Raw genomic sequence first — 24,865 nt, forward strand, 5'->3', positions numbered from 1 at the left:
CAAATTCTAACAGATTTAACTTGCATAGGAATATAAAGCTTGTTGTATATTGTTACTTCAGTGTCTGGTTTTGATACACTGAGGTTGTTTGTAATTGGTTTAAACCTGTAGTTGAAAAATACAACATGCACAACTTGAGATTTTTCTTTTAACTGAAAGAAATGTTTTGTGGTTTGATAGAAACTGGTCTTTCAGCCACAGTTTTGTTTCTGGCTCACTATAGGTTTCTGTATGATCCTCAGAACCATTTTGCTATTTGTACTGATAAAAGCAGCTCTTTTGAAACAGGTATATGTTCAAATCAGAGGCTTTATGTCCAGTGTTTACTTTGCAAATGAGTAGTTCTCTTTATTACAAAACCTTCTCTATGTAAATACAGTCAGCAGCAGAAAGAGAAGATGAAAATTTTACAATTTTAAAGGGATTTTGGCTGTTTTTTAACAATGCCACTGATTTCAAATGAAAATACAAATTCCACCTGCCCTTAAGAAAGTGAACACAAAAGCATTTCAGACTTGAGCGGAGTTGAAAGATCCCCAAGCTTTTTTTGGACCTGTTTTATATTTCATATTTCACGGGTTGTGTTCTATTAACTATATTACTGCTAAAATAAAGAGTAGTCAAAGAACAAACAAGTTGCTATTGTTTCCCTAATACTTATTCTAGAGGATTTTTTGCTGTAGGCCAAAATGAGTAATTTGGATAGAAAAGTAGGAAGTTTCCACCTGTGAAGTCTTTCACCATTTCGTGTAAGATAAATGTGGAATCGGCCTCCTTTAAAACCAACAGCCAGAGTAACTGCAGTACAAAGCAGTTTATCTGTCAAAACAGTGACCTTCAAGGCCAAAGATACTGCCCAAACATAGGAAGTGTGTTTAATGTATCAGTGTGTGGGGGTGGCTGATGACAGGGCTCCTGCTCTTTTGTAAGAGCTTAAAAAATGACTCTGAGATCTGAGCGTGCATCAGTCAGTGTGAGCAGGAGGTGTGGGGCTGCAGCAGGCACAGGGAAGAACAAGGGAACCCTTCCAGGGGAGTTCCAAACTCAGTTCACTGGGGGGACCTGCTGCTGACACTCTGAACAGCTGGGTGTTGGTATTTAGCACGTGAATTTGGTACTTGAACATGTGAACAGGGTTTCTGTGCCTTCCAGTCCAGTCCTTAGGAATGCTGAGGAAGTCAGGGGTAGGGACATGCACTTTTCCCACGTTGCAGTGCTGCAGGTACAGCTGAGGAGCAGCAGTTGGGAGATGCCCCCAGGTGCCTGTGAAACTGTCTCAGAATTTGGGGCTTTTCTAACAGATGTTGAGACCTGGTGATTTGTTTTTCTTTGAAGCCATATCACTAAAATAGTAGAACTATACTGTTGGTCACTCAAGTAACCAGTATATCCAAATTATCAGTTGAGCTTGGATTAGTGTATATTCAGGACTGCTGGGAAAACAAGAGATTGTTGGAATAGGAGTGGGTTTTTTCATTATGTGTGGGATAAATGTTCTTCTTCATGCAGGGATTTAAGAGAAACCTTTCCCTGAGCACAATATGTAGATATTCTCAATATTCACAGTATAACTGAATCTGAACCAAAACCATTTTCTTCTTCCAAGGTATCTTTTCTTCCTCTTAATTTGTTCTGTCTGCCCCCACCCAACTAGTCAATATTCTATAGCATTTATTGGCAATTGCAGTATGTGGTTACATGAAAAATACACAGTGTCATTTTGACCATTCCTCTCTCCTAGTCTGGACAAGAACTTCTGCATTCTTATTTTCCATAAATTCTGTGATTCCTACCTTTCTCAGTAAAGTTCTTTGCAAATTACTGGTGAGATTTTGACCAGACTTCTTAAAGGTCTTTTAAAATATTCATCTGTATGTTAAGCTTGTATTGAACTAGGAGGTGAACTTGAAGCAAAATATTAGGCATAACTCCAAGTGGCTGAAGCATAAGCACATTCATCTGCTGTGGGATGGGCTCCCTGGAAAAGGGGGAGGAATTGGATAGCAGGAACTCCCTGCTGCTAAAGCTCATCTTTCTGAGCAAGAGAAACGTTCATGAAGGCTTGAACTGCTCCTCCCCAAGTGCTGTGCCTGTGTATCAGCTCTCACTTGAGCATTGGACACTCTCAATTATATAAAGCACTATAAACAGATAGGAAAAGATAGCACTACCTTTGGAAATACATTTGACTCTTTGGGTTCTTCCCACACTTCCTCATTAGTACATTGAATTTTTTAAATGTCAAAATACTCTGTTTTCTGAATCATTGTGAAATCAGTTCAGACCAAAGTACCAGTTTTTCAGTAGGTGTGTGAAGTGCACTGTACCCTTCCCATAAAACAATTTCTGCTGTTATATATTGCTACACTGTTAGAATATAGTTCATCCATCCAAACAGGTAACTTCTCTCTGGGTATAAGAAAAATGTGGAGTAATGTGGTACATCCATACCTGTGTGAGATTCTGTTCATTGTCTGCATCAGATTTTAATGGGGGTTTTCTAAGCAGTGTGTGTTTGTATTCTGTTAGTCTGAGTTTTTATTTTCTGAGTGTGTGGAGTTTCTCACCAGTAATTTCGTTTCTTATGCACAGTAAGTGTTCAGCTGCAGGCAGTGAGGGAGTGCATTTGATTTATGGACTTCTTCCACAGTATTTTTTCCTCTGTTCAGTAAAAATCACTGCAAAAGCAATGGTACTGGAACAGCCTGTAGTTGATATTTAAGCCAAACCTAATTTGAGCTGATAATTTTTATATAAATGATATGCAGACAACAAATCTTCAGGCTGGGAGAGTGACCTCAAATCATTCATGCTGCAAAGTTTTCCTCTTGCCTGTATTGTCAGCTCCTTGCATGTCAAGAAATTGATAAAGCCTGCTGAGCTCACGCCTCCTCTGAGCAGATCTAGGTCTCCCTTCTCCAGCAGTAGGAAAACAGGGAGAGGCTTCCAAACCCTGCTGGCTGTGTCAGGCAGCTTCACACCCCGTGGTATCAGTTGCTTGCCCGGGAGTGACCGTCAAGGTGAAGAGTCAGTGCTCAGTGATTGTTGTGTACAAAGATCCACAGAGGCAAAAAATGGTTTTCTTTCTAGTTTCCACTTCTAAAAATTCTCTGTTGGGGGTTTGTAATTGTGTGTAGATCTGTTCAAATCTGATTCTATGCAAGTGAAACAGTTTTTCTGATGGGATGTGTCCTTTATAATTTCTGGCTGAAAGATTTAAAATATGAAGTGGGGGTGTGAAAAATACGTGCAGTGATGGTGTTTTTAGGCTGGAAGTAAAATACACCTGCTGGAGTTACTTGTTGACATGTAGTGACTACTTAACATTATGTACAGCTTATTTTCTCTAAGTACATGAAATTAAATGCAAACTCGTTTGCAGTTCCCTCTTGGCCAGTGCCAGATAATTAGAGGGGATCCATTTCCCTGAAATCTTCCAGGTTGACACTGAAGTTGATGACTCATGTAAGATAAATGGGATATGCTGGAGAGAATGGCAGATCAGAAGCTGTGAGAGGAAATACTCCCCAAACTGCTGGGAATAATGAGATGTGTAACTAATGCAAAGAGGAAAGTAATAAAGTACTTGGGGTTTAGGTATTTACAGCAAGGAACAGAATCTCTCACACTGTAAGGAAAGGCATGGAAATAATCCCTGGTTTTCCCAGTTACCTCTGCTAGATAAATGTCTCTGAAACAAGACGTGGGGCTGGGATGGGTGGGAGGGTTCCTTCCCATAACTTTTCCAAATGCCAGCGCGCAGCTTTGGTTCCTGGTGAAACTCAATGAGCAGCGACTGTGCTGGGCGGGCAGGGATGAAGGATTGCTGCTGCCTGCGGCGGGAGAGGGGGAAGGGAGAGGGAAGGGGAAAGGGAGAGAGTCCTCAGCAGCAGTTTGTCTTGGGCAGCAGCGAATGCTGCTCCTTCAGCAACTGCTGGATTTATTTTTAACCGCTTGAGTCATTCTTTGTCAGATGATTGACCACCGAGCTGCACGGTGGAACACGAATGTGCAGGGGCAGCGAGCGGAACCGAAGGAAAAGGGGGAGTGGTTGTCTGGGAAGAGAGGTGGGATTTGGGAGTTGTGCTTCACATGCTCCGTGCCTGCTGTGTGAGTTCAGCTCCAGAGCCGGCAGCGAGCGGGGGCAGCCTGGAAAGGGAAAGGGAGAGGGAAGGATGGAGGCTGCGCTGGGCTGCACCGCGGCGGGAGAGCCCCTTCCATAGGCACGGGACTGGGAGCGCTGCTTGGGACAGCACGGACCGCCTGGCCACAAAGGCATATTTTTTTTCCTGTGTTGGATGTTGCCATTCTGAAGGATTCTCATCATGATCGATAGCTCCAAGAAACAGCAGCAGGGCTTTTCCGAGATTTTATCCGCAGGAGATCTTAAGCCACTGAAGGAGAAGGAATGCCTTGAGGTGAACAGCCAGAAAACCCTCAAGGAAGGTCAGTCACTTGCTGGTTGGGGACACAGAATGCAGAACTCCTGGGCAGATCCAGCATGTGTGGTTGTGATGCTCTAGGTCAGGCAGAATTTTTGTACGTGAAGTGAGGTACTGTTTTCCCTCTAAAAAAAAAAATAAATCTAAAAGCTACATTTAAATTTTACCTGAGACTATTAAGATAACAATGATGATACTCGATAGAAATGTGGTATGAAGAAAAATGAGAGATTAAGTAAGATACTTTTCAGAGTATCATTTAGTGCTGAATTAATGAAGTACTCTGAAATTGTCCTGTAAATATTGCTCAAAATGCTTCAAAATGCCACAATTGAAACAAATGCCATTAAATATGACATGTCAAAAGAAAACCCCATAAACCTTTAGTATCAGACATATTACTACCTCATTTTCAACAGTGCTTTTCTCAGCTCCTGTCTTTCTTTGGAATTCCCTTCTCCCCTCACACTTTGAATTAGATTTGACTCTGCTTTTGAAATGCGTGGTTTTCAAGCCAGATTATATCATCTTAAGTGATTGGATTTAGACTGGCCATTAAATTGATACAATGCACAGGCATTACTTTGTAAAATAGCAATAGTCTGAGAATATTTGGAGCATTATTTAGAGCCGACAAATAGTAGTGTTTGAGATTCATTGTAAGTGGTATTTGTTAGGCAGATTTGTTAATGCTGCTGAGACAGGGAAATGGGGGTTTCTTCCAGCTGGCCTGGGTGAAGGGGGAGAAGGAGGAGACCTCTGCCAGCCCTGCCCAGAGCAGGCTGGGGACTGGTGTGAGTTACACACTGGGTTCCTGCAGCTCTGGGCTCAGCCTCCAGCTTCTCAACCACACACACACTGGATGTGGAGTAGACAAAATCCCTGCTTTGCTTTTAGCACTCTGCCTTGGCTTTTCCTCCAGATACCTCAGGATTGTTTGGTGATTCAGAGATTTCATCCTTGGTGTGGTGGCAAGACTGCTGCATGAGATCATGCCTTTCTCAGAATTTAAATGCTGGGTTTGTTTTGGGGTTTTGTTCATTTATTTTTAAATTTGTACCTTAATAATGTTTGCAGTAGCAAGAAGATAGCTCATATTCATTATTAAATTCAGTACTGACAGTTGAGTTTAAAAACCCCATTAGTTAGCTCGAAGTTGGAGCTAGAGAAAATGCTGGGTTTATGTAATGTACTGACACCAAAGGTCTGTTATTGATAGAAAGATAAGAAGTTGAGTGTTGCTGCCTGTGGCAGTGGCTCAGAGCAGAGCAGTTCTGCTTCCTTTGCAGCAGGAAAGTACTGACTGGAAGACAGGGGTTGAAAGAAAGGGCCACCAGTGGCTGCTTTTTCATGGTGTTTTTGCCTTGCAACTCCAACCAGGCCCAGGTAAAGCTGCTGCTGCCTCTGAGGCTCTGGGGGCAACAGCAAGGAAGAACAGAGCGAGGGAGCTGAGAGGGACAGAGGAGTGAGGGGACTGATGGGGACAAACCAAAACCTATCCAAGCTGAGCTACTGAGAAATAAAGGGGAGAAAAACATGGAAAAAACTAATATGTGGATAGTGTAGGTGGGCTAATGAGTAACCACGGTAATAATGATCTTCAGTCATCTTTGAGCACGTCAGTTATGTAGAAAGTGGATGAAAAGATGTACATTACAATAATGATGGTCTGTCAGAGTAGTGAAAACCCTGCAATTATGGGACACTCTTCCAGTCTAAATTAATGAATATTTTAGAGCTTAAATTGTTCAGTGCATAAAAGGAGATATAACTGTTTTCCACAGTCACTCTCTTTGCTTCCTTTTCTCTGTTTTAGTACCTGCTCTCCATTTTCACTTTCCCCCGGTGAATGTTGCTCATCCTTTTATCTCCCTGAAGTTTGGCAACATAATGATTAAAATAATGAACCTCTTTTTGAGAGTTTGATTGACTACAGGATCTCCTCTTCCAGCCTTCCCTCCTTCTAAAGCTTAGAAAAACAAGCATTTTCTTTCTTGTAGTATGTAGAATGAATTATTGAAAACATTCCAAATCTGCTTGATTTGCATCTAGAGAGACTAAAACAGAGCTTCACCTTTTCACTTTATAGTGTTACGAAATATGTAGTTCAGGTATTTTATAGACTTTTAAAAATTCAATTGCAGTTGTTAATTTAATCCTGTTTAAATAATACTGCAGATGACATTTTACTTAAAAAAATTACAGATTACTTATTTTACAGAAGAGTATATTCTAAATTAACTTGTGCCATTCTGTCTCAGTTTTTTTCCCTCCTCCTCTTTCCTCCTTTAGTTCAAATGATGTGGCTGGTTTTGCCACCTGAATCATCAAATGTTTTTTTTTGTTAACACACAAAAATACTTAAAAATACCACATGGAAATGGTTAAACCTGCAAAAATTAAAAATGTAATTCTATTGGCAAACCCAAGTGAAGTATGTAGAGATCCAGTAATTCAGAAGGTGCCTTTGTTTCATAATCAGTTTTGCACAGGTTTGATAAACCTAAAAATCCTGAGATAGTACAGGGCTTATTTCAGCAGTGAGTACCTTCAGAGATTTGTTGGGTGCAGAGTGTTTTTTACTTCCTACTTCTGTACAAGGAAAGAGACTTTTGCTGGAAACAAAAACCCCAGGAGTGTCTTCAGCAAATTATTATTAAGGGCACTGGCAGGTTAGATTACAAGGATGAATTTTTTCCTTTGCTTAGGCTAATGATGCACATTAAAGCATCCTGTAGCACGGGAGGAAATCCTCTTAATTACTCTACTTTCTTCTAAATGTTATTGTTGCATATTGCTGTTCTGTGGAAAGAGTTCTTACTTTCATCTGTTTTATCAGAATCACCTTTTGTGTGAGCGAGGAGCAGAAATAGTTTTTGGCCCCGAGGCCCCCAGGCAGTGATAACTCAACAGCTTTGCAGAAGGTGCTGAAGCAGTGACTGTGCCTCCTGTGGTGTCCTGGAGCAGTGTCAAGTAAGAACCAAAACATGTGGAAAGGTCAAGTGAAAAGCCTTCCATGAAGTCAGGCCATCACTGGGCACAGTCAGTGTCACCAGTGCCTGTGTGAGGAACTAGGAACAAATTCAGGCTGCAGAGGGAAAGATTCTTAACTGAGCAGTGCAGAGAGTCTTGCCTTGTACCCTAAATTGCTTTAATATAAAGAGGGATGAGCTCCTGCAAGACCATGCAGAACTCATGAAGACATAGTATTAAATTGGTGCATCAAATCAGTGTGGTGCTGCCTTAGGTGGGATTTAAAAGGACATTGGATCCCAGTTTGTTTGCACCATATTTTTCATGTAATGATCTTGGCTTCAAAGTCACTAATTGCCTACAAACTACTTTAAAGGAAAAAAAAAGACTAACCAGGAAGGAAATTTTCTTTCCACCTTGAAACATAATTTCTTTCCTGGATTTGTTTTGCATTTTAAATTTACTGTTTTGTGAGGAACTGGAGACTGGCAAGTGCTGGAAACAGGATACAGGGTGGAATGAGTAGATTTCTCAGGTGTGCACTGGAATTGTGTTCATGCTGTCTGGTTAACAGATTACCAGGTGTAGTCAGGAAGGATTTCTTCCCTTCATCCCTTGCAATCAAATCCATATTGCATGGGAATTGTTTATTCAACAGACTTCCTGCTATTGCTGGTGTGGTGAATGCTGATGATACTCTTGACCTCTCCTGTGGTGGCATGTCAGACTTACAGATTCTGCTGTTGGTTTGTTGGTTTTGGTTGGTTGGTTTGATTTTTTTATAAAGAAAAAGCTTTTAAGTTGTATTATCTGGTGTTTAGAGGTGTTTTTATGACCCCTTATCAGTGGCAGTCATTCAGGTATGTTTCTTGAGACATAGATAATGAAAAAAATACTGGAGGAAAAAAAGTATTCCTGTCATCTTATTAATAAAGGAGGCACTGTAAGTTCAGTGTCATGATCTTCTGAGGCTGTATTAAAATCTACCATAAGCAGTGTCTTTAATGTCAGTGGGATAATTGTATGTCTTAAAAGTAAAGCACCACTTATTCCACAAAATTTTCTTCTTCAGTGTTGCACTCCAATAAACAATAAATATGTTGTAATACCATTATAATGAAGACAAGCTGAAATACATCGATGAACCAAGACCACGATGGATTCATCTGATATTGTGTGTAATCTGTGTACAGTTAGAAGATACTTGGCTAACCAAGAGTTTAAAGAAAACTTGCTATGGCAATGACAAGATTTCTTGAGGGTTTTATAAAAGGTCAGGATTAAGTCTGCTGCTGCCAAAAGTGGGTGTAGTCTCAGCCAGCCCTGCCCTGCTTCCTGCCAGCTCCTTTCTTGCTGGCATTAGTAACTGTGCAGCCCCAGAGTGAGAGGGGTCAGGGAACAGGTGTTACTGGAGAGCACTTATTCCACAGTGCTGCTTCTCATCCTGCCCAGAGCACTGCCCTGCAGTGCTGGTGCAGCAGGAGCAGCTGGGCCTGGAGGGAGGAAGTGACCACTGGCCTTTCTTCAGGAATCCTGGCTTAGATCATCCTGAGTTATGGAACCACATGAAACAAACCACTGTCTGCTTTGCTGCTCTGCTGGGGGCTTCTTCCCCTCCCATCCAGCACCACGTGTGTGCCTCAGCCTCTCTGCTGCCAGGGCTGGTTAATGCAGCAGCTTTGCCATCCCTGTGTGCAGTTGGACTCCTCCCCTGAGCATCCCTGGGACTCTGGGGGTGTCTCTGGAGCACAGCTGGCACAGAGCTGGTGCTCACTCCCATCCTGGTTTGCAGTCAGGCATCTCAGTGTAGATCCACCTTCCTCAGTGCTTTCAATTGATGGGGAATCACCTGAGTTGGAGAATCTGCTTGGGTCTGTATTTTGTTTGCTGGCTCTGCTGTCTATTCCATGGGAATAGCATGGAAAATGGAGGGAGCTTGACTGGAAATCATCTGTCATCATTCGATGTAACAGACTCCAGATTATCACAAAGCAAGTCATAGTAGATGTAGAATTGTGACTTAAGTTCCATGAGTCCACTGACAGTACAGTTCTTGGCTGATAGGAGTATTTGAGGAAATGCAAATTATTTTTAAAGAATAACTTTTGCATTAAAAATCAGAAGATTGTACTTAGCAGAGGAATACTTTAAGATTTGGAAAATGTTATTGTATACTCAAATTGTATACTAAAAGTATGCAATTTTAAAGAAATGGGAAATATAAACTTTAGTTTATTCAGGCTTTTCACCCAAGGTGGCCATAATTTGTCTCGTTTTAAAGATGTAAATAGAATTGGGAAAAGTGTAGATTTTGCTTTTTAGATATATGTGGGTATATATGTATTCACCCCAGCAGACATCCCGGTAATTTGTTTGGAGGTTGTGTATGTTCTGGCTTGTTTCTAAGCAACATGTTCCATAGCAATAGGATACAATACAGATTGTCCTATATCCCAGTCATTTCAGCCTCTCAGCTAATGATATTGTTACGCTTGATGTGTTTGTTTGAAGTGTTAAGTTTACATTTAGCTATCTCTCCCGTGTAGGTTTTCCTTTTCTCCTTTCAGAGGTCGGGGTTGCTGCTGGAGGTGGTTACACGGCATCATTACAGACCAGAGCTCCAAATGCCAGTGGTGTCATTTCAGTGCTCTGGAGGGGCCTGCAGGGTTTCCCTCCAGAATTCTGAAGAGATGATGTGAAATGGCCCTCAGCAGCCTCGTCTCACGTACTTTACATTTATCCAGAACATTTCTAAGCTGCAATGAAAGTATGACTGAATAATTGCTTAAAGTGAGTCTGCAACAGAGCTGTTTCACTTGCCTTAATTATTTTGGGTATAGTCTTAGCAGCAAAATCACATATAAAATAGTGGAAAAAAGAACATAAAGTTATATGAAGATATGAAAGGTGGTTTGGGTTTTTTTTTTAATAAAAACCAGTAAAACAAGTAAAATATTTCCTTTTCTAAATTATATCCTGGCATACATGGCAGTTTTGAAGACTAAACCCAGTATAACACATTCACTCACGATTAGATGATGTCTGATTTTTTTTTTACAAAATGAATTGGCGATCAATTATTTTCGTTTTAAAATGGAGAGTGTTTAACATACTGTGTCACCATCTTCAGGCTGATGGGGCATGAGTGCCACAATTTCAAATGCATTTGGTCTTTAAAATGCTGTACAACTTACTTGGAATCACTTCCAACAAATTACAGGTAGCTAAATGCTTTCATGGTTTTCCCTCTCCTTCCTTCCTTCTTTGACATGCCACATAAATGAAGTGAGCATTATATTACTGAATTTCTGACTTTGCTCAAGTGGAACATGTAGTGCCACGTGCAAGCCCCCACACTCCATACCCTTCCTGAAATGTGTGCCTTGCCTATCACCTGCTCTTTCTTTTACTTATTATACAGCATATTCCATTTACTCATTTTTTGTTTTATTCACAGATATTAGTGGAAAAGATTAACCATTTTTGTCTCAATCAAGCATTTAATAATTTACTAGAGTACCACACCTCATCTAGAGCTGAGGGAGAAACAATCACAGCTCAGGAGAAAGGAAAACCTCTGTGGAAAATGACCTTAGTGTAGAGCTGTGCTGTTTAGAAAATGTAACCATTGAAGTCCAGGCAGACGGGGTTTGGGTGCAGGGGTAACACTGTGGGATGCACAGAAAGTCCTTGATACTCAAGTTGTGCTGCCCTGTGGGGCTGGGCTGCAGCTCTAATACAAAGCTGATGCTCAGAGCGCTCCTCGAGCCCACCTACGTGTGATGAAATGCTCTGTTCCACTTCCCTGCCCTCCTGCTGCTCGTCCCCGTGTGCCAGTGCTGCGGTCCCGCTGCCAAATCCCTGCTTTGCAGTGACTCCAGAGGGTGGGATGGCAGAGCCCACCCCCGTTCTCGGCCGTGCCCCGGGGCCGTGCGAGCACCCGCTCCCTGCGCTGCAGCCTCAGCGGGCAGAGGTTCTGGCTGCAGAAAAGCTGCTTTAAGCTGGCAGGAAGAAATGGAGGCTTTCAGTGGAACAGCTCCTCATTTAAAGGAAACGGCCCCTATTTCCAGCGCTGTTTCCATGGCAGCCAGCCTAGCAGCCGGCTCTGGAGTTCCTGCCGCTTGGAAATTTCCAAAGGGGTATGCAGGAATGTTGGACATGACATTTTCCCGTTTTTACTTGCAGGTTTAAGGGTTTAAATAGCTAATATCCATTGGATTTAAGCTTTGGAAGAAATAATGAGATGATTACATACGGAACATAAAAAAAAATCTGGATGCACTGTTTTTCTTTTTGCTGCCATTTGAAAGAACTGGGTGATGGAGCCCTTCTCCTTCAGCCCTGTAATTGTGAAATGGCAACAGCTATTTGCTGTTTCATAGTACCTTCTATAAAAAGATAAAATCTGATTTTAAATTAATAGGTTAGTAATGAACTGTGTTAGATGTGGAATTACTAGTGCTGGAACTGTGCACAGCATGTGTTCTGGGTTTTTTCAAGACAAGAAGCAGTGGTGAAAGCTTGTCAATCAGCATAGATAGCACTGTTCCTGTAGGACAACTATCAATTTATTTTTGGCCTCTTTACATTCCAGTGCTTGTGATGATATAGGACTACTTTGAGACTGCTCTTCCATAGGATACACATTACAGATTTGTAACAGAGATCACTTGCTCGCCTTTGATAAAAGCTGTTTGTTGGAGGTGATGTAATAATACCCTTTATTTTCACTCATTCTGCTGTTCACACCGAGTGAGACGTGACTGGCCACTCCTTTCCTGTCCTGCCTTTCCAAGGGGCTCGTACAGAACGTGATGTGTCTGCTGAAGTGTCTGTTTGCCAGTTTTCCTGCCCTCAGCCCCTCGTAGCCCTCCAGCAGGACATCAAGGAGCTGCTTGTTCTGGGTGTCCTTGATCCTGTGCCCCGTTAGGGCTCAGCGTGTGTGCCCTGAGCAGGACTCGCTGGCTGAGAACAAAAGCCATTGGCTTTATAAAAGTTGCTGCTTTACAGAAGCACAGCTGTGCATGATAAAGTGCCTCGGTTTACAGGTGACCTCTCCCTTTTCTACCACCACCTCTGTTCCCTGGCTCCTGGAGTGTAGATTCCCTACTGGGCTGCCAATGGAGGAAGCTGTCAGAGTGGGAGCACCAGCCTCTGGTGCTCAGTTTTTTCAGCTGGTGAAAAATCCACACCTCCAGTGCAGTCACAAGACTTGTGCTGACTCTGAGAGTCAGATAACCAGATGTTCTTGCTGTGAGGAGGGATTATGCTTTCCTGTTTTGTCAGGAGGTATTAAGTAAGATATCCAGGCTTTAATGTTCATTTTATTGACTGAAGAAAACACTTGGAAATTTTGAAATCTCTTGGTGTTCAAGTGTTAAAATCATACCCTGACTTGAAAATGAAAAAGAACACCCGCCCTTCTCCCTCAGTCAAAACAGGAATTTGACTGACCTCTCTGTGCATGGCTTTTATTCAGAAGCAGTTCACAGACAGTTTTTAGAGTTGCAGTGGTGTGAAGGAGGAGTCCTGCCAGATAATGTGAAGTGCAAAATATTTGTACCATCTTTTAGCAACTAGAGTTGCTCAGTGGTGTTAACACAGTCCTTCTTTTGCACATGCACTTGAAATAGGAGGAAGAGTATTGCTAATATTAACACTGTATTAACATATCTAAATATTTGTTAATTTGAGGCCTTTATTTCAGAGATCATCTTTTATGATTTTAGATGTTATGTGGGTAACTACCTGATTTTCCAAGTGTAAAAGTGAGAGGTGAATTATCTGGCTACAAGCTGAATGGATTTACCCTGATAAGAACAATCTGTTAAACACAGTGTTGGAGTAAGTACCATTCCCAGGGGAACTTTGTAGTACCTACACCTCGTGTCTTTTGAATTCTCCCTTCCCTAGATTCTGTCCTGGCTTTTCTGTAAAGGGTTCTTTGAAATAAAGGGGAGGGGGAAGAAAACCCCTAAACCCACACTAGAACAAGTAGTAAAATACATATATGTTATATTTGGATAATGCTTCAGTGGGTTTTAGATTTATTATTTTTGGAGCTGTGACCCCCCGTCTCATCCATCCTTATTAGATTTACTGCTTTGTGTGTCACTGACTGTTCTAGAAATCTCTTGCTGTATGGATTTCTATATATATGATAAGCAAAGTCTGTATCAGCTTTAATTACCATAGATTTAAACCAACCTGAATTCTATTCTAGATGGTTTCTCACTGAAATAAATTGCCAAAGTGCAATTCTCACATTGTTCATCCTTGTCTTTGAAGATAATTTCATCATATTTTCCTTATTGAAAACCTGTGATTTAGTTTCCATGACTCCCATCTTCCTGGCTGGCTGGCTGCTCTTTGAGCTGCTTTTTGTGAGTCCCCATTTTCTTCTAAGCTCTTCCCAAACCTCATTCCTGCTCCCTTCCTTTATACCTACTTCAGGTTCACCTCCAGTCTAACAAGTCTGTCTGTAACTGCTGTCCATCCCCCCACAGAGGGAAGAGAAGGGTCTCTGCTGTCTGTAGTGACCATCTGTAACCCAGAAATGCTCTGACTAGATGAAGTTACGCAACTCAAGTACAGGTGTTGCCATTTCTTCCTTAGGAACATTTCTGCTTTTTACTTTGTGTGGGGGCTAAAAGTATTTTAGGTCCTTAGGTCTTTTGTAGAGATATAAATATTGGTTTTTTCCCTAGTGTGTTTGCTTTGGAAAAGCAAAACTTTTTCAGCTTTTAAAAATAATATATTTAGTGGTTTTATTCACAACTGCTTTCTATTTAGAAATTTTCTTTTCTTCAATAATACATCTGATTGCTCAGGATTATTTTTTTTTTTTTAAATTTAGACACCAAACCTTTTTTTAACCTTCTTAATTTTGAGTTGATTGCAAAAGCAAACATCTGGTTTTCATCCAGTTTTATTTCTCTTTAACCTCCTTGCTCTGGTCAAGTCAAACTCTTCAATTATTATCATCTTATACCATCTTTCTAACTATGAGTCATCTCTTCTTTCGTATTCCCCCTGCAGTGCTTCCCTATTAGTCATGCTACAGGCTGTCCTTTATTATGTAATCTATAAGTTCATGGTATTTATTTAGAAAGTGAATAACTGCACGTTCTGTATCTTCTCTATCTCTCCTTTTTTTTTCAGTTTTCCCACAGTTCTTGTGACTTGTCAGATACAGATGGGACAGCTTCAAAATCCTCCCTGATTTGCTTTGTGATGCCCAGTGTAGGTTCCCAGAGGCTGTGCAGGCAGGGAGTGTTAGGAGACAGGAAGGATTAGTTCCCTGGTTTTGCTAAGAAATGCTAAAGGCTCACACCTGAGTGCATGTGGGTTGTGTGCAGGTACATTCCTCCTGTTCCCCTTTTGCTGGGCTCCACTGCCTGTTCTCTGCTTAGACTGGACATTCTTTAGGTGTGGGTCAGTTTGGCTGCAAAGCTTAAGCCAAATGTCTGATCATAATTGAAGCCACAAATCCTAGTTACAATACAATAAATGTCATAGCAGGGCTTCCCATCATCTACATTTGGAAATACTGATCATTACAACGTGTTCAGTAATAACATTCTTTCCCACTTGTGTTTACTAACATTGAAAGCACTGTCCTAGCAAAGCTTAGGCAGCTACAGCTGAGCCAGCTACACCTACAAAATGGGGTCTGCGAGAAAGCTTAGTAACAGAGACAGTCTGAGGAAAAAGCATCTTAGAAATCAGAAATACCACCAGAAATGCATTATTTCTGAATCGATTACTTGCCTGTTCTATGTTGGTATATGAACCACAGCAGTACTAACATTCCTGCACCTGCTCTGATATTGCCAGCATTCACTGTGTTCCACGGAATGAATTGAAAAAATTACTAATTCTGGTTTACTTACTGTGTCTGACATAAATAGCTCCACTGTGGACATCACTGATGTTGGAGCAGGTCATTTTGCTTGAAGACTTTGGGCCTGAAATAAAGAGGCATATGTTTAGAACTGACCTGTAACTAGGTAAAAGATTTGGCAGACACATCTGTAGTGTGCTTGGTGTTCCAAGAAAGCCAAATGTAAGTGTGGTGTAACTTTGGACCAAGTACAGCTGTACAGCATGGATGAGATTCCTGCCCAGAGCAGGACACAGTTTTCCACCCTTGCCAGAGCTTTCTAGCTGTGTAAAAGAAAGCATAGTTTAAAGAACAGAAGAAAGACAAGTTTTAATCTACTCAGAACCAAAAATATTGGGTCTGAATACAGTAGTCGTGCCACGCTGTATATAAATTTTCTTTCACATGACTTGGGTGGGTAAGACTTGCTTAAGATTTTTACAGGGATTGTACATCTAGTTTTAAGGCAGACTCTGAGCTTGCTTGATCTTACTGGTTGTAAGCAAGGAAATCCAAAACAAGAACATACCCGAGATTTTTTGCTTTCCTGTAAACACCACACCAGTTAGTGACTGAGTCAGGGCTTTGTGTCAGTGATGGGGGAAGTTCTGAGAAGTATCCCCAGGGTTAGAAGCTTAACATTATATCATTAGACTGTATGCTTGAACTGCATTGCCATGGGAATGACTTTTTTAATGCATGTTTGTATACTAAAGCTTGTGGATTTGTAGGTTGGATATCCATCCATAAATGCGTGTTTGCACACACTTAGTCGCATTTTTTGGGTAGATTAGACCAAGTGGACTTGGACACCCATGTGGGTTTCTGCAGAAAGTTTGAACTTGCTCTGCCCATGCTGTGGCTTTGGTGGGAGTGTGTAACTGTGCTACAGCCCCAGCCCAGGCTGGGGAGGGCTCTGAGAGCAGGGTCCAGCACAGCCTCTGAGCTGGTGCCAGAGCCCAGGCAGCACACGTGCACCTGCCAGTAAGGGATACCTTAGGAAGAGGTCATGGCTTACTTGGAGACACATGAAGTTAAGGAGCACAAAAATGAACTATTATAAAATAATTCTTCAGGTAACTTTTTACAGTCATGTACTATTACTTGGAAAATACAATGCAATACCTACTTAAAGCAGGTATTTTCAAGTTTCCAGAGGGACTCAGTACCTTTTGAATGATTTTTCATCAATTTACATTTTAGTGTTGTTACTTTTGCATTCTCTCATCTCTATCCTCTGTAATTCTTGTGTAACAGAACTGTTGTAAAGTCTGAACAGATCTGCTGTGCCACAGCTCTAAGATGTTTGTATTTAAACTCTCAATGTTTGTGTGACATAAGAAAATAATGTCCTTGTTTTCAGGACTTGCTATTCCCGGTCTTAATGCTTTAGCCAGAGGAGTATCCTTCCTGTACTGCAGAACAGGAAATAAGCTGGTTCCTTTTAAATTCTGGAAACAATGAACTTTGTCCTTAGCTTAATTTTTCAGAAATTACATTCATTTTGATGTTTTGGACAATGCATTAGCTTGTTTTGCTTCCTCGTGAAATACAATGGGAACAGCATACTATAATCATACATCCATAATAAGCTATCAAGTCTGAATTTAAGAAAGTAAATATTACATCTTTAATGTATGTTTTCTCTTGACCCTCCCTTGTTCAGAAGATGAAATTGGGGTCATAGCTGTATGTGCCAAAGAGATAATGAAACACTATGATAAATTGATACAGAAACAAGGGGAAGGGAACAGTAGAAGAAAGAAACAACTATTTTTTTCCTTATTGTTTCTTTTCCCTGGAAAAATTTACAAAAAAGCCATAATTTTTGAAAATACAAGGCTTTTATGTCTATATCCTCCCCCAGGTTTTGTGGTTCCCAATGTAGTATGTAATGTGTGTCACACTGGTTACTCACACAGTAACAATGAGAAACTGTATTTTATTAAATGTAATGAAACATAAGAAGTTACCTCTGAAACTTTATAAACAGTTTTGCCATGTTTGACAGTATTGGATTTATTTTTTCCTTGAAGTAATTACACTAACAGTCTGGAAAACAGCATTTTCTGATGTTCAGAGAGAGGGTAAGGTCTGTTTCTGATTGTGTCACTTTTTTGGTGTTTTTAAATAAGCCACATAAAATCTGGCTTCTCTTCAGTTTCTTCTTTATATTAAAAAAAAAAAATCCTTAGGAAAAAACCATCAACCAAACAGCTTTTCTTCTGAAATGCTCTGGAAACATGATTTCTGTTTCAGCAGTGAAGTGTCAGAAGATTGGTTTAGGAAATGTAATAAGGCTCTGGAATCATTATGTGTTGCAATTTATGGTATAAACTCTTCTTACCTCACTGTTTTCTTGATGTGTGCTTAATATCCCTTACAGTGCCCAGCTGATAGGAACAGTGGATGTGTGTGTGAAATGCAGCCCCTCTGTCAGCTGTGAGCACAGAGCAGCAACCTCCGCTGCCAGGGTGGATTGGGAGTCACTGCTCTGAACTGTGTGAACAGCAGGTCTGGGGGTGACTGTCGGGTCTGAATAGACAGAGCATATTTCTCAAGTTGAACTACGTGGGGTTTTGCACTTTCTGTGCTCACATGGGAATCAATGTTTTCTTTTGTCAGTACTTCAGCTGAGGCTGCAACAGAGACGGACACGAGAACAGCTGGTGGACCAGGGCATCATGCCACGTAAGACTTGTGTTATTTCTAGTCATTTGTATTTCAGTACTGTAGGAATTTTGAACTGAATATATAAAATAATGAAGATAAGAGTTGTTAAAAATAACATCAGCATTTGAAAAGACTTGTGGAATCCTTTTGGTAACCTCCATGAGCATGCAGTAAATTCATCATGTTACCTCATGTTTCAGCAATTGTGAGGAAAACTCAAGGATTTGGAGACGTAGTCTGATTCTCCTTTTATTTTCTCTATTTAAATAATTATGACTAATTTACTAAATAAACTGAATTACATAACTGAGTGGACATTAGTAACAAAGCCAGCTTTAAAGAGTAGGATGGCAAGGGCTGCCAAACAAACTGAGGCGTGCACGGAAAGAATCGAGAATCCGCAAGTGGACAGTGTGGAATGAGACTGGGCACAAGATAATAGGTCCAAATTGTCAAGAGATTCAACTGTGAAAAGTGATTTTAATCAAAAGCAAACAAAAATCCCAGCCATTGAAACATACCAAAATTATGGCAAGTGATTAAAAATAGTCCAGTGTGCACTGGTGAGTTGTAGCTTGAAAGCACAGTGTCTTAAAGCAAAGCTGTTCTTGAAGCTTTCTGGGTGTGCAGCAGACCTGAGACTGCTTTGCTAAAGCATCTTCACCCCCCAGGTCTGTAGTGCTGATTACCTTCAGGAACAGAACAATGTGTTTGCTTTTGAGTGAAACCTGGGAAAAAAACTTCTAAACAGTCAGAGAGTGTTAAAGGTTTTGTGCTGTGGTATCTCCTCTGCCAAAAGCGTGGCAGTTCAGATGGATTGCGCCTGCTGCTGTTTCACCCTTCCAGCAATTCAGTTGAGATGAAGCACTCTACAGTTTATGTTATTTCTAGCTGAATAGTGATTTTTACTCTTTTGGGCTATTTAGCAGCTAACCATCATTCTGTTTTCTAATTTCAACATTTAAGGTCTCTATATTTTTTTTTAAATCAGCACCTAAGGGACAGTCCAGTTCTCTCTAATAACAGCAAGTGTGAGGTATGGTCAGACAGTAAATACAGTATTTATGAAACGGTATTTTAGCATTCTGAAGCTTACCTAATACAATTTCTACTGTGGAACTGTATTAGTAAACAAACACATAGTGACCAAGTGAACTGTTACATGGTAATATCTGTATTCTGTATAGGAATATTGCTCTGCTACATGTAGGTGAACCCAACAAGCATGAATCAGATGTAACCCTGGTCAGATGCAAAGACCACTCCGAGGTGGTGGGAAACACCCATACACACGTTCTGATTAGGATATTTCTTTTGGAAATCACTGCTGCCATTTTTAACTCTTACTCTCCCTTCACAGCTTTGAAAAGTCCAGCTGCATTCCATGAGCAGATCAAGAGCCTGGAGCGAGCCAGGGTAAACCACTTTGTGTAAACTTGTGATTAATATCTGGAAATGGATAGTCAGTTGTGTGTGATACTAAATTCTCTGAGTACATGGAAAATTAGCACTACAGTAATAACATGTGCTTTTATCTTGGAAGAATTCATTAAAATAAAATATGGGTGTCAAATCTGAGAGGAACTTTTCTAAGCTTTTCTAACTTTTCTAAGATCAGGGTGGGTGATAAACTTGTGGTCATAATGTAATGCTCCCCCCAGTTAAGGATGGGATACTTGGGTAGATTATGCTTGTGCAGTATTTCTGTAGCAAATGTGTACTCTTGTGATTATATGGTGATATGGGATCAAATCCAGCAACATTCCCAACTTGTTTGGGGAAGATAGAAATTCATTAGCACTGCTTAACTGATAGGAAAACAAAAAAGCAAAACGAACCCCATATTCTGACAGTGGTGTCCACCCATCTGCATGAAAGAGCACAAGTCATTGACTGGAGATATGGGATTTATCAAACTTTGATTTTTCTAGTAAACAGTAGTTAATGCCATTTCCTCCTTTCTTCTAAGACTGAAAATTTCCTGAAGCACAAGATCCGCAGCCGGCCGGACCGCTCGGAGCTGGTCAGGATGCACATCCTGGAAGGTACGTCCAGCTCTGGCCCCTGAGCTGCTGCAGAAGGGGCTCCTGTGCACTCACTTGTCTGACTGAATTACACTTCAAAGGCAGTTATTTCTGAAGGTTTAGTTGCTCTATTTCTCTATGTCTACAATGTATTTGTTTGCTATTGCATATTGCTCTTACTCTCTAATGGTAATTGTGCCATGGTCTGTATGGAATGCTTGTAGTGCTTCAGTTCTTACTCATGCCCTAAAATGATCTGACACTCTTGTGCTTCCCCCTTTATAAAACCTTTAGAATATAAATATAATAATATAAAACCTATTGAACCTTTAATAAATGACTGTTACCCTGCTGTGTTAACTTTCCTTGTTGCTCAGTCATTGGAAACAAGTCTCTTTATGAATGGGGCTGCATTACTGTGTTTCCCCATAACCTTGCCAAATACAGAGATTACCAAATAACCATAAGCCAAGTGAATTTAATAGCCAATATTTTTCAAAACATGCATTTGAATATTCAATCCTGGTAGGAGCTTCCACATTGATAGATCACATCCATATTGACAATCTCCATAATTTCATTGAAAAGTAGCTTTGAAGACTCAAATTTGTGCTAGAAGCTATTTTTGAAGGTAAACTTTTAAAGAAATTTGTGAAGAGAGAATCCAAAAATCAATGGATTAATTAAATTTTACCACAACTCATACTGGTAAACCATTAGAGCAGCAAATGTTCCAGATTATAAGAGGCCTTTGTTATTTTATATTCTCTGCTTTGTTGTTGGACATTATACAGATGTTGACCAAAGGTATTACTGCTGTTAAGAAGAGATTACATTTCTAGAAAAACACAATCATGGGGATAAACAACATCTACTCATATAATCTTACTTTTGCTTACTGATTTGAGAATTTTCAGAATACTAATGGGTTGTTTTTGATAAAAGTGGAATGGCTGTTGCAAAGGCAAGAGGGTGTTGTTTGTCCTGAAGCTGGGGAAGGGTTGGCCCGGGATATTTAACGCCGCGTGTCCTTGCAGAGACGGTTGCAGAGCCTTCTCTCCAGGCCACTCAGATGAAGCTGAAGAGAGCTCGCCTGGCAGATGATCTCAATGAGAAGATTGCTCAGAGACCTGGCCCTATGGAACTGGTAGAAAAAAATATTCTTCCTGTAGACTCCAGTGTTAAAGAAGCTATTATAGGCAAGTAGAAATCCCACAGCTTCTGTTCCTTATCCCCAGGGCATTGTGGAAAATAATCATTTAACTCCTGAGGGCAAAGTTCGCTAGAAGGAAACATATGCTAAGTTTGTTACTATTTATTCTCTCAGCTTCTGAGTCCTAAACTCTGTCATCATTTAATTAAAGTCATCCTATTTTTATTGGAAACTTGTAAGTTATACATATATATAGCTGGAGTATAGTACTGTCTTGGAAAAGAACTGATTTAGTACAAAGTAATGGCAGAGCTGTGGCCAATACTCAGTGTGTTGGAGGTGTCTGTGTGCACTCCACATGTGCTGAACATACCTTTTAATCTCTTACTAAAACCACTTCTGCTACATGCTTGGTTTTATCCATTCCTTGTATATGATTTAATATGGCTGTCATTGTATTAAAGACACAATAAATACGTAGGCACCATATGTTTAGGCTGCTGAAAAGTGATCATTTTCCAGCAATTGGCTAATTCTGCTATGAATGTCTAAATTTAATTTGTACAACCAAAAAAAAAATGTGTTTTGTTTGTTTCTTTGTAAACATTCTAGCAGTTGGACAAGAAAATTATCCTCAAGCTCTGGATGATTTTTCATTTGATGAAGACAGCAGCGATGCTTTATCACCAGATCAGCCAGCCAGCCAAGAATCCCAGGGTTCAGCAGCTTCCCCTGGTGAGCCAAAAACCAGTGACTCACCATCACCTATAACCCCAAATGCTGCTACATCAACACAGGTACAGCTTTTAAATGTTTAAATCTTCACAGTGTGTTTTTGATCTGGAGCTACAGAAATGGGGCATGGTTTCACATGGAATGGATCCATGTGCTGCTGCAGAGGGGGGCCTGGCACTCCCTTTTCTGTTTGGGAGTGCACAGACTGGAGCCCTGGCTTAGCTGCTGGCAGCAATGAAATTCCCATAGACTGTAGTGAAGCCATAAATTCCCTGAAATTCATTATGACCCATAGAAGATCTGCAGCTTTCCCAGAAGTTGTTTGAAAGGTCATGGCCATAGTTTACTCCAGCTGTTATTGATTACTTAATGTCTGTCTTCATTCTGAGCAAGGTCTTGAACTCATTAGAATTAAACTGAGCTGAAACAACAGTTGACGTCAGTTCCATTATCTTCAGAAAAGTCCATAAAAAAAGGTTTCCCACAGAATTTAAATATTCTTTCTTATAGTTTTAAAAAAGTGCCTAAGGAATTTTCTATTTAAGAAATGAAAATGACATTTATGTTGATTGTTCTATGAGCTTTTTGGTATTCTCTCGTGTTACTTAGAAAGAAAGGAAAATAACTGTGTCATGGCAGATAAAATGTTGTCTTTATAGTAGATTTAAATGTGTGAAGATTTAAAGAGCAATGAATTTGAATGAAAACAACTGTTTTCACAAAAAAATGTGAAAGAGACCTCTTCTTCGAACAGTTTAATTTTCATGATTTTAAATGGACAGTAACATCACCTACCCTGTCTTTAAATACATTATAAAAGTGCTGATGTAAAATAATTTGTAAAAACAGTAATTAAATATCAGGTGCTACAAATTAATTTCTTTTATCTTCTGTGATCTACTGAAAGCACAGGTTTATATGCACAAGCATAGTTACCTGGATGCTTTCTAGAGTGTCTTGTACAGTGCTTGCTTCACAGGTGTTTATCTTCACCTTGGAGTTAATCAGTAAGTTTATTCATTAATGAGAGACCCTGTTTATTTAAAGGTTACTATATTTACCTTAAATAATTATTCATGATTTTTTCTGTCATACCTCAGCTAGTCCTTTTAAACTCACTAAGAGCAGTTAAGAGGAGAAAGCTTTGCTTTTAACTAGATTTGTGCAGCTGGGCCAGTCCTGACCCTGAGCTCCCATTTCTCTCAGTCAGCCCGTTTTCCTGATGTACATAAACAAAAGCAGCTGTATTATCACAGAAAAATAATTTATGTTTCAGATCGATGCATTTTACCATACTATTCAAGTTTATACTTCAGTAAATATTTTAGTAGAAAGACTTGTTTTTTTCGTCATAGCATTATATATTTGAAGTGACTTACAAATTATGTCAGTGCAATAATATTGCACTCAGCTTTGTGTACCTGGTACTCTGAAGACCATGTAGTCTTGATGACCATGGACACTTGGCAACTGAGTAGTTCAAGGTCTGGAATTGCTCTCCTTGGTTTTCTTATTACCACAGTAGATAGAAAAAGTATTGCAAAGTTCACGTTCAAAACCAGTGCTGGACACAAAGTATGGCACTTCCATTTTATTTGGGTTTCATGTTGAGAGAATATAATTTGTGTTGAATAAATTGAAAACAAACCACATGAAATTAGATTCCTAAGTAACGAGTTAGGTTCCTAATGGAGAGTTAAATAAAAACACTCGAAATAATACCAGCCAAAAGCTTTTCAAGTAGGAAGCATAAGAGAGATACGTGATTACAGAAACAAAGTAACAGAGCACTTGAATGTGATTGAAAAAGCACTTCAGATAGAACTTCAGGCCTTTGCTTATGGATTTCATAAGGTATTACAGCCACTTCTGTGAGAAGAGCAACATGAGAAATTGCTCTTTTGCAGAATAAAACAGATGCTTACCTCGTTGTTCCTTCTGAAATAAAGAACAACAGCCCAGCAGGTCTCTACAGGAGATGTGCCTGCGAATTGCTCCTTTATTCTTTTAATTTCCTCTGATAAATTTTAAATTTTATTATGATAAAAATAAAAAAAGAATGTTTTGAAAGCAGTGGAGTGTAGCCAGAGTTCTTTGCAAGGCTTCCTCCTCTGCACATTTCCAGACCTCAGAGGACGTAACATAACTTTGAGAACTTCAGCTCTTGTTGACTGGTGACCTAAAACTTGCTTTAACCCACTATATTTGCATCTGGGAAGGATGAGGCATTTTAACCACACTCTAAACAGACCCAATTGTGGTGCTCACAATTCACAAGACATTAAACAGTTCCCTTCAAAACAGCTGAAGTGTTTTGCTTGATGGCACAGAATATAATGACTGTTTTCTTAATACAGTCACTGTAGCTTGTTGACCTGCTAGATGCTTGTTTGCATCCAGCAGAAAAGGTGCAGAAATCATATTACCTGAAAAGAGGGATCTATTCAAATGAAATAATTGTTAGTTTATACAGTAATCAAGTTAAGAAGTCAAGACCTGTTAAATTCAGTTTTTTGAAGACGTAAAGTAAATTATATGCATGGTTCATTACCTCATCTGACACTTGCAGTAAAATTGGAATGTCTGTAAAAAGCTTTGTGTTTGATGTAGCCATTAACCCTTTGTAGGTGAGGATAACAACTAATGTAAGGAAAAAGTAATTTACTTTGGCAAGAGGAGAATGTTTAACACCACTATTTTCACACAGAGTGAATTAAAGAGGTGATTTGTTTTTTTGGTAGTGGATGGTTTTGTTGGTGGTGGTTTGGTTTTGTTTGGTTGGGTTTTTCTAATTTACTAACTTTTCCAGTTTTGAGAGTTTTGTTGTGCTGTCATCATGGATTTGTTTTCATAGCCTAAAAAGAGTAGCTCAATATGTTTGAAGTCAAGTTATTCATTTGGCTTCAAGAAGGATCAGAATGATGAATAGTAAAAGATTATGTAATGAATAAGCTGAAGTAGCAAACATTTAAAATGCCCTTTA

General features: G+C 40.0%; 1 protein-coding gene and 1 long non-coding RNA gene across 9 annotated transcripts in view; one reads left to right on the forward strand and one right to left on the reverse strand.

The window, feature by feature from the left end:
- LOC113952598 overlaps positions 1-15,381 on the reverse strand; it is a 38,380-nt gene extending 22,999 nt beyond the window's left edge. For both annotated transcript variants that reach the window (XR_003529601.1, XR_003529600.1), the window contains exon 1: positions 15,308-15,381. This is a non-coding gene — a long non-coding RNA (uncharacterized LOC113952598). The remainder of the gene's footprint in view (positions 1-15,307) is intronic.
- MRTFB (myocardin related transcription factor B) overlaps positions 1-24,865 on the forward strand; it is a 71,670-nt gene that overhangs the window by 26,732 nt on the left and 20,073 nt on the right. For 6 of the 7 annotated variants that reach the window (XM_027654851.1, XM_027654856.1, XM_027654852.1 and 3 more), the window contains 5 exons: positions 17,923-17,988; positions 19,331-19,386; positions 19,940-20,015; positions 21,032-21,193; positions 21,760-21,944. In XM_027654851.1, coding sequence (XP_027510652.1) covers positions 17,923-17,988; positions 19,331-19,386; positions 19,940-20,015; positions 21,032-21,193; positions 21,760-21,944 — 545 coding nt within the window. Of the gene's footprint in view, positions 1-4,050; positions 4,447-17,922; positions 17,989-19,330; positions 19,387-19,939; positions 20,016-21,031; positions 21,194-21,759; positions 21,945-24,865 lie in introns of those variants that run through there. The other variant, XM_027654855.1, reaches the window with a different exon arrangement.

Source organism: Corapipo altera, unplaced genomic scaffold (assembly GCF_003945725.1).
Source record: "Corapipo altera isolate COAL_440 unplaced genomic scaffold, ASM394572v1 98, whole genome shotgun sequence".
Classification (NCBI taxonomy): Eukaryota; Metazoa; Chordata; class Aves; order Passeriformes; family Pipridae; genus Corapipo; species Corapipo altera.